The sequence below is a fragment of the Jatropha curcas genome, chromosome 7 (assembly GCF_041381405.1).
Source record: "Jatropha curcas cultivar XTBG-Jc1 chromosome 7, XTBG_Jcur_1.0, whole genome shotgun sequence".
NCBI lineage: Eukaryota > Viridiplantae > Streptophyta > Magnoliopsida > Malpighiales > Euphorbiaceae > Jatropha > Jatropha curcas.
In genome coordinates this window covers 3,438,234-3,448,244 of record NC_143157.1, presented here as the reverse complement: position 1 = coordinate 3,448,244, position 10,011 = coordinate 3,438,234, and the positions used below count along the sequence as shown (strand labels likewise).

Sequence of the window (10,011 nt, the reverse complement as noted above, 5' to 3'; positions counted from 1 at the left end):
CTGGCCAATAGTTCTTCAAAACATGAATAATAAACCCCACCATAAGGCATACAAATGGGATCCAAACTCACCCCTCTCCTAGACAAAGCATACAAAGTAGGTACCTACTTCTTATAAGCATATAAAACAAAATGTTTTACCTTGGACATGATGTCTTATACTCAAGAAATTTGGCAGCCTTCCAGCTGAAGTGGATCCTCTGATCATCGATTGGCTTTTGAAAAGAAGATATGAAATCCACTCTTAATTGGGTAGTGGCCATCCATCGAAAAACTTCAAAACAATGAATCTCTTGTCTACGAATGCTCAACGGAATGGATAAGATTTCAACTTCTTCGTGAGGAGAGAAAATAGCATTAATTGTAGGTCCCTATAAGCTACATACAAGAGAGCGGTGAATTGTGTAGCATATAAATTTTTGGCTTTCAAAAGATCTTTTTCTAAACATAGTAGACGCGCAATAATATTCAGATAATTTCTAGATTTTAAAGTCATATAACTCACTTAAGCATAAAGATTATCTATCATACTTTATCGATCATCAAGTCCAAAAAATACCTCACTAAACTGGACAACTTTATAACTCAGAAATAGTTTTTATTTAAAGCAATATTAATCACAAAGATTCAACATATAAGAACATAAAGTGATTGAATAATCAAGATAAAATGTGTGTAAAAAAAAAAAGCAATATCACAACGAGAAAGTGATGTGGAACCCAAGAATTGTGTCTTGACACCCCAAATTAGATTTAATATATAAACTCTGAATCCCAAATTAAGAACCCTAATTCCCAAATTAAGTATGGAATCATGAATCTTGACCCAATACTTAACTAGAAGTATGAACTAGATATATCAAGGTGAAAGGATGAACACCACAAAGATTAATTATCTTTGATAAGTCTGAAAGCAAGTTCAATGAAGAACCAAAGAGAATTCGCCTCTCTTGAAATAAAATGCATAAACTGAAATACATCCCAATCTTTATCGTACAATACTAAAAACTAAGTATTTATAAGCTAAGAAACCTTAAAATTAAATAAAACATAAAGCCCGGTTTAATAGGCCCAATTATACTGATTAAAATATAGAACTAAATAAAATTCTCAAAGCCCACATGTTTGGATCATGTTAATTAGCCTTGGATCTTCTTTTAAGTCTATCTCTTCATAATCACCGAAGCTTGTTGATTTTCATTATTGGACACGGATCATATGCTCTTTCTTGAAATGGATTTGTCCTCAAATTCGAATCTTTATTGCTGCATAAGTATGTTGTTGTATCCCTTCCTTTAAGTGAAACTGGATCAATGCATACCCCCGATCAAATGGAAAGTTATTGAATCTCTTATCTTGCATAGGATCAAACTAATCAATAGAAGTGCTCTCCCTTTAGTTCCAGAATCTTCATTTTATCAAAGTATGTATCCAATTTTTGCACTTTTGAGTACCTGCTATAAATTACAATAAAATCAAGGTTAACACTATCACAACTATCAATAAATTTAATAAATTTACAAAGATTATATTTTATTGGTTGCACAAAAGTGCTATGCAACTCCTTTTAAGTATAAAGTTTACCCAATGTATAATTCCTTCAATAGACAACGGTTTCATCTTGCAATTCCACTTAGCTATAATAGAATTCTCTTCTACTAGTTGTATCTTTTCCATTTTCTCTTCAATTAATGGCTCTAATTTACCCTTGATCATAAATAAACTTTCTCCTTTTCTTTTCTCTAATAAAAGATTATTAGCTTGTACTTGTTGTGAATTAAGAGGTACTAAGTTTATTTTTCTTCCATCCTTCATTAAAGAACAAGTTCCTTTGGCTTTATCATGATTAGCATGCCTATTAACATGCCATGGTTTTCTTAAAAGCAAGTGACTAGAACTCGTTGAAGTCACATCACATAATATCTTATCTTTGTACCTGCTTATTGAAAATAGAACTAGAATTTATGTAGTCACCCTTACCTCACTATCTTTGTTTAGCCACTGAAGCTTGTATGGATTAGAGTGTATGGTAGTAAATAATCCTAGTTTTTCTATAAAGTAAGTAGAAGCTACATTGACACAACTGTATTATCAATAATAATTCTACTAATCTTATTACTGTTTATTAAGAACGTAGTGTGAAATACCATCACCTTATGCTCATCATTATTATTTCCATAAGCATTAGGAACATGCCTTAGTTACCTTCTTTTGCAAGTTATCAATAAGTGCATCATGTTTTTCCCTTCTATGTCTTATCTCTTCAACCATCATAATCACGTGCTCAAACTGTTTTTATATAGCTTGAAGAATAGAAAATTCATCTTGCTGCTTTACGTCATTATATTTGTTAAACATGATAATAAATTGACAAAAACTGAAATAAATAGAACCAAACAATAACAAGAAATATGGCAACAATAATTTTTTATTTCAACAAAAGAACAAGAATAAGATGATTTAACATTAAAACAAGCATATCAGAAGGAAACAGAAGAAAATGAAAAGCAAACTTAAACAAATGGAAGCATATTGAAACAAACGGAAACAAACAAAATCAAATGGAAACAAACGAAAGCAAAAGGAATCAAATGGAAGCAAACAGAATCAAACGGAAGTAAATGGAATCAAATGAAAACAAATAGAATCAAATGAATATAAACGAAAAAAAAATATAGATAGAATCTGATTTGAGCCAACGCTCTGATACCAAATAATGCGAAACCCTAGGAATTGTGTCTTGACACCCAAAATCAGATTTGATATATAACCCTAAATCCCAAATTATGAATTTCTTCTTAGATAGAATTGTGGATCTTGACTCAATACTCAACTAGAAGTATAAACCAAAGATATCAAGGTGAAAGGATAGCGCCATAATGATTAATTATCTTTGATAAGTTCGAAAGCAAGTTCAATGAATCACCAAAGATAATTCACCTCTGTTGAAATAAAACGCATAAATTGAAATTTTTCTCAATCTCTTCCTTAATACTAAAAACTAAGTATTTATAAACTAAGAAATACTAAAAATTAAATAAAAAATAAAGCTCTATTTAAATAGACCCAATTACGCTAATTAAAATATAAAACTAATTAAAAGACTCAAAATCCATATGTTTAGATCATGTTAATTAGGATTGGATCTTCTTTTAAGTACATCTCTCCATGATCACCATGAGCTTATTGATTTTCATTATTGGACACACATCAGAAAGAGAAAACGAGAAAAATCAACACCAAGAATTATAGTGGTTCAATATTTCTCATGCCTACATTCATTCCTCAAGAAATCATCTTGAGATCTTCCACTATCAAACTCTTTTCAGAGGCAAGAGTAGAGCCAAATACAATAGAAAAAGCCCTAACACCTAGAATTAACCATATCCCACAAGTTTTTCAAAAGACTTGTAAATTTCCCTTATAGTTTTTATTAAAGAACTAAATAAACTTAACCTTACTAGTTTTTACAATGAACTAGGAGATTTAAATTGTTTTGGCAAAGAATAATGAAACTTGTAAGCCTTGCTCTTACTCAAAGAAGGGTACTTGAATATCCATACAATACAAGCTTCACACAAAGTTTTTCACTCACAACAATTTGAGATTAAAAGAGTTCTAATCTATTCTAAATTTACAAAATTTATAGTAGATAGAATGATATGCAAAGTAGGCCTAGGAAAGAGATTTTTATAAATAAAACATATTAGTTTTGAAAATCTCTCTCTAAAGATTGATTACAATCTTCTCTTATAATTTATGCAAGGAAAGAATGAAGAAGAAGGATATCAAGATAAGAGAGTTTGTAAGATGAAAACACAAAATCAGTTTTATCTCTCATACCTTAGAATTTCCGCCGAGCTTTTGATTTAGACCCAGAATTCTTATTCTTCTCGTTAGCTAGAGAAGTTAACATTAGAAAGGGGAGAGAAGAAATGATAAAGTTATCGCTAGAAGTATGGGAGAGATGGAAGGATTTTTGGGCTAAAAGAGCTAGATTAGGTAATGGGTCTTTTCTTTGACAAGCCCAATGTAGATTTCAAATTAAAAAATATTTTCCGTAAAAATCTTTTAAATCACAATTTGGATAGTTTAAATTTTGAAACAACTTGTGAAATAAAATTTTCCCTTGAAATCTTCTTTTTACTTTAACAAGATACTAATTAATCCTAAAATACCTACAAACAAATTTTAATTCTTCAAGGATGCCTTAAGTCTTGATCTTTCATAGGATTAATTGAATCTTCATTTGATTAATTTTTCCATTTAAGTTCCTACAAAAGACCTTAATAAATCATTCAATTTATTATTTTTAGTAATCATCAAAATAGAGTATTACAATGACCTTGAACCAACATTAATTAAATTTAAATTCCAAGAATAAAAATCAAAATTGATTGATTGATTAGCCTTTGCATGCATTACCATACAATATTTTAACAGGAGAGCATTTATATGATTGCAAAGTTGATATGGCTCCCCATATTAAAATATTAGACTCGTTATCCACCCTTCATTTATAGCCCTTTTCCAATATACCTCTAGCTGCTAATATATTCTTCCACGAATGATTCTGTTGAAACCCCTCCTATGCATTAAAAAATAAATAAATAAAGAGGAATATGAAAATTATTTAGCCTCCAACAATCTATCTAACATCGAATTAGGATGTTTGATAATTATCCAATCTTCTTTGACAATTAAAATTAAGGTTAGTGAGCTAGCTCAAATAATTGGTCCACTATTCTCTACGAGAAGGAAAGAGTAATACTACATTTAATATTGAATTATTTATAAACAATATCACCACTTGTCTATCATATCAACATCTGGGAATTAATATACTATTATTACATCTTTAAACACAACCAAAATAAATGTTAAACTACCAGCTCAACAATGCAAAGGTGTAAAGATTTCCTTGGGTCGTTACTCATTATATTATTATATATTTATATACACAGACATCAATGTAATTGCATGGAAATGGATAGGTAGATCCCACTCTCTTTGATTCTTTGTGTAGCCGTAATTTGTTCCAAGCTAAGACACGCAATTCGCGGTGCCTTGCAATCACGCTCCTCGCTCCACGTCACCACTTCTTTTGCTTCCTGTCAAATTTTTCTTCGATGTCAAAGATGATGCAATTATTGACACTACCAAAGTTGATTAAATATTCAAGATTTTGGACTCTGGGTCTGGGTCTTTTTACCGTTACTTGGCTGTTTTTGCACTGTTCGGCCTCCTTTGTTGTTTTTGGTGGTTGATCAAGTTTTTGGGTTCAATTCCTCATATGGGTTTTGAATTCCAGGTTAGATTTTCTTTTATGTTCTCTTCTTTCATGTTTTTGGTGTTTTTTTATTTATTTATTTATTTATCTGTGGCTTGTGAAGTTTCACATTCATGTGTTGCTATGGTTGATTAATACCGAAATTGTTGGTTTTGTTGGTCAGATACTAAAACTATGTGTTTGGATTTTATTTGATTGTGTAATTATTTGTGTCAAAATTTGGAAGGGTAATTCAATCTGGGTAGTTTCAGTTTTTCTGGAATTCGCTTGAAAATGTGAAATCTCCATTTTGAAATTTGAGATTTCTGTGGGACTTTGGTCTTGAATTGACCATTATTATTCTACATTAAGAAAAGAAAGGAAAACAAATATGCAATTATTCTGTGCAATTGTTTTGCAAAAATGCAAGTTTTTGCAGACAACATTTGTTCAGTAGTAATCGAAGCATTCTCAAAGTTTGAGAATTCGCGACTTTTTTACAGTAAACTGAGATTAGTAGTTAGTTTATCTGCGTCCTATGACTTCATCTGTTGTGATACTAAAATAAAGCATCTCTTCAGTAGAATTGATGTTCAATGCACAAAGTTTCATTCTTCGATTATTTTTAGTTTATATTTCTGAATTGCTTGTTTTGAAATCATGCAATTTCTGTTCAACTGCTTGACCCTTTAATGGGTTTGTAAATACTATTCTGCTTTCATACTAGATAGATATAGATGTCTCAGTAATGAGAACCATACCTCCATGAAATTAGATATCAGAAATAAGCTGTCAATTAACTCTCTTTCACTTTAACCAGAAAGCATGCTTATAGTTTACGGGTAAATTCTGGTATTTGGCTTAATTATGTCTTCCTAAGAGAATTTTGATAGTGATACGAGCATGGGTAAGTTATTTGTTTCACTATTTTAACACTGCATGGACATCCATTAGGTTCTCTTAATATTAAAAGGAATGCATCCTGCTTTAGGCATCTGCAAGACAGTTTCCAAAATTCACGTTGGAAGTGAAGAGAATGTCTCTTCTTTTATGAAGTTTTGGTAAAAGGCTATATGCTGCTCAGGCATGCATCACATTGAACTTATAATATGTGCAAATCGTATTATTATAATTATTGCAATATGCAAAAAGGCAGACAGTGATAAACTCAAATTTTCAACCTTCTCATTTCTTTATGTAGCCATTTGGGTAATATAGTTTAAATTTCAAAATCAAAGAAACTGTTCATGCCAAAGAGACAAATAATACTTGTTATTTTCACTGTTAATAGTACCTTTCTAATTTTCTTTGTTATTAAGAAATAGTTATTTCATCTTGTGCATTTTCCCCTTCATTATCTTTCAAGGGGGTATTTTCAGTCGCTTTGTCTTTTAGCACCTTGTGTTGTGATTCCTAATTCTCAGCATTTAGTGATGATAACTTAGAATTGAAGAAAAGAAATTGCATAAATTGGATGTTCATGGAGATTGATTTTTTGACAATTATGTTTCACAGGGTAAGCTGACTTCTGAATACCAGAAACTTCGATTAAAGTACTCATTTCACTAGTGCAAGCATTAAAAATTGACCAAATCAATAATGGCTCCTGGGGATACCATCTGTAAGGAGATGATCGAATCATGCATTGCATATGCAGATTATGAAATGGCAACTTCCAGTGCTGATTTACGAGTATCGCCTCTCAGAAAAGCTGCAACTTGTTTAGGTGGAAATCTCAAAACATCATCAACTAGTGATGTGCAGAACCTGCTTGAATGCCCTGTCTGCATGAATTTAATGTGTCCTCCAATTTACCAGGTATGTTTTTTCATTATAAAAACTAAAAAATTTGGAAGATTCTCTTTAAAGAGTCTACTGAGTAAATTAAAACTTTTTTCTTTTAGATGGTTCTTGCTACAATCAAGTTGCAGTTCTAAGTTGTCAAAAATATGTTTGAAGGTCTTGGTTCTTATGGAACATGAACGAAGGGATTACAGTTTTATATTCTAGGAGTAACTGAATTTTCTTGAACTATATATTACTTGTAAAGGATGGAGTATGGACATGGACGCTGGACACAACATTGATAAGACATGGCTATTCTTAGAAAGACATAGCACATCAAATGCCTGTGGTGTAGTGTCGGGTGACGTGTTAGGGAAGTCTCTAACATGGATGTACACCCAACACTAATGTGTCCATGCTTTATAGCTTGTAAATTATGTTACTATAACATTTGTTAGCAACACAATGCTCTTGCTAGTGATATTGATCAAATCCTACCATTGCACAATTAGCACAGTGCTGACAACATAAAAGGATTCATCCATTATCTTTTATTGTAGTGACCAAGTTACTAATTTTCCATGTCAGTGTCCCAATGGCCATACTCTATGTGCATACTGCAAGGCAAGAGTACACAACTCTTGCCCAACTTGCCGTGGAGAACTTGGCAATATAAGGTGCTTGGCTCTCGAGAAAGTAGCTGAGTCACTGGAACTCCCTTGCAAATACCAGATCATGGGCTGCCCTGATATCTTTCCATACTACATCAAGCTAAAGCATGAAAAAAACTGCAAATATCGTCCATACAATTGTGTATATGCTGGAGCTGAATGTTCTGTCACTGGTGACATTCCACTTCTCGTTATGCATCTCAAGAATGATCACAAGGTTGACATGCATGATGGGTGTTCGTTCAATCATAGATATGTCAAATCCAATCCCCAAGAAATTGATAATGCGACATGGATGTTAACTGTAAGATTTCTTTTAAGTAACATTATCTGATTTTCTTATCAATGATTGATTTAATAGTTTCAATGAGTATTGAGGCTCCAAAATTTTCTAGCATTGAAACTGTTCATTTCTTTTCCTTCAGCAAACTTAGTCTTGAAATTTCAAGCCGTTTGGTTGTGTTTTTAACAAAATCATAGACCCTAAATTTTTCAGTAGTGCTCAGGCAACATAGCTAATCACCATTTTTTCTTTTAAAAAAAAAAATCCATTCTTGACTTTTTACTGCTAATTTCAACTGATGCATGTTTGGAGAATGAAAAAGTACAGCCAAAGAATAATATTTAATAGAAAATGGATGTGTGTCTATTCAGTGACATGGTTTCTCATTTTATATAATTTTCAAATCGTAAATGGCATCAGATGTATCTTTGTACCTATTAGTTCATATGGACATCGTATGAGATATTTAAGTGCTAGGTCATGCATTTCTTGGTTGCTGTCTGCTGAGAACAAAAGGCCAGTCATAGAAGAATCTAGATTTTCAATTAATTGTTGAATTCTGTAATCTCTGCAATTATTTATTTTGATTCCCGGCACTCCATTGTAGCATGGTTCTTCTATGGTAATTAATTCCATTTTCACTAATACAAGAACGAGAATCCTTATATATACTCTTAGGACACATTTGGTTCAATCCGAAATTGGAAATGGGATGCAGTTCTTAGAATTGATCCCATTGGTTTGGTTTAAAAAATAATCTGCAATTTTTGTTTTATATGTATTTTATATTTGAATAATTTAAGTTTATATTGCAATGATATGTAGAGTTTAGACATTATACTTAATGTAACCAACAAATTCTTATTTAGTTACTTAAAAACAAGCAGATTCTTTGGATTTAGACATTTATTTTCATCCAATCCTTATGTGAGATAAACCAAACATGCCCCTGGATTTTCCACAGGAGATGAGAAGAAACTACAATTCTGAAGCATAGGCAAGCCATTGGTTATTTTTATCCTATCTTCCTTAGCAATCTAAGAGGAAGACTGACTGTAACTTTACAGGCTCGTACATATAAATTGTTTTGCTTGATGCAGGTCTTCAACTGTTTCGGCCGACAGTTCTGCTTGCACTTTGAGGCTTTTCAAATAGGAATGGCACCTGTTTACATGGCTTTCATGAGATTCATGGGAAGTGAAGATGAGGCTAGGCAATTTAGTTACAGTCTAGAAGTTGGTGGAAATGGCAGAAAGCTTACATGGCAAGGAATTCCCAGAAGCATCCGCGATAGCCATAAGAAAGTTCGAGATAGTCAAGATGGACTTATCATTCAGAGAGACATGGCACTTTTCTTTTCTGGAGGTGATCAACAAGAGCTGAAGCTGAAAGTGGCGGGACGCATATGGAAAGAACAGTGAGATGTATAAACTATACAAACTCCAGCAAGTATAATGCACTCAGAAATTAAGGGTGTGATTTGTAAATAAGTAGCATCAATTTGCAAGATCAGTTTTACCTTAATTTTGACAGCTATATTGTAGCTCTTGAGGAGTTTGAAAATAAGAAAGGATCCATATGGTATTATACTGCTATGAGTGTGGAAATGGCGGGTTGAGTCAAAGTCAAAATCAATTAAAACTGAATAAATTTATTAGATTTTACAAAATATAATTGATTTGATTCGATTTGGTTTTATCCTTTTAACTGATTTCTGCTCAATCTAAGACTATACCAACTGATTTCATTATCTTGTCACGGTAACTCTGTAGCATTGACTATTTAACACTCCGTTTAATATTTGTGAAGATAACTTAGCTACCTACCTATTAAAAATAATTTCCTCATGTATGTCTGAAATAAAAAAATAAAAAAAAGAAGAATCATAAAACTCAACATAACTACGCAAAATCTTTTTATTGCGCGCATATATTCGTATAAAGGGCAAAAGTCTTATAGATTTGTATTTATTTCAAGCCATAAATATGGCTTAAGATGGATTTTG

General features: G+C 32.0%; 1 protein-coding gene across 1 annotated transcript; it reads left to right on the top strand.

Annotated features, from left to right (window-relative positions):
- The first annotated feature begins 4,983 nt into the window (after positions 1-4,983).
- Positions 4,984-9,686, top strand: LOC105650954 (E3 ubiquitin-protein ligase SINAT2). Its single transcript, XM_012237920.4, has 4 exons — positions 4,984-5,309; positions 6,783-7,085; positions 7,641-8,027; positions 9,107-9,686. The coding sequence occupies exons 2-4, from the start codon at positions 6,867-6,869 to the stop codon at positions 9,425-9,427; spliced, it is 927 nt and encodes a 308-aa protein (XP_012093310.1). The 5' UTR covers positions 4,984-5,309; positions 6,783-6,866; the 3' UTR covers positions 9,428-9,686.
- Positions 9,687-10,011: the final 325 nt, after the last annotated feature.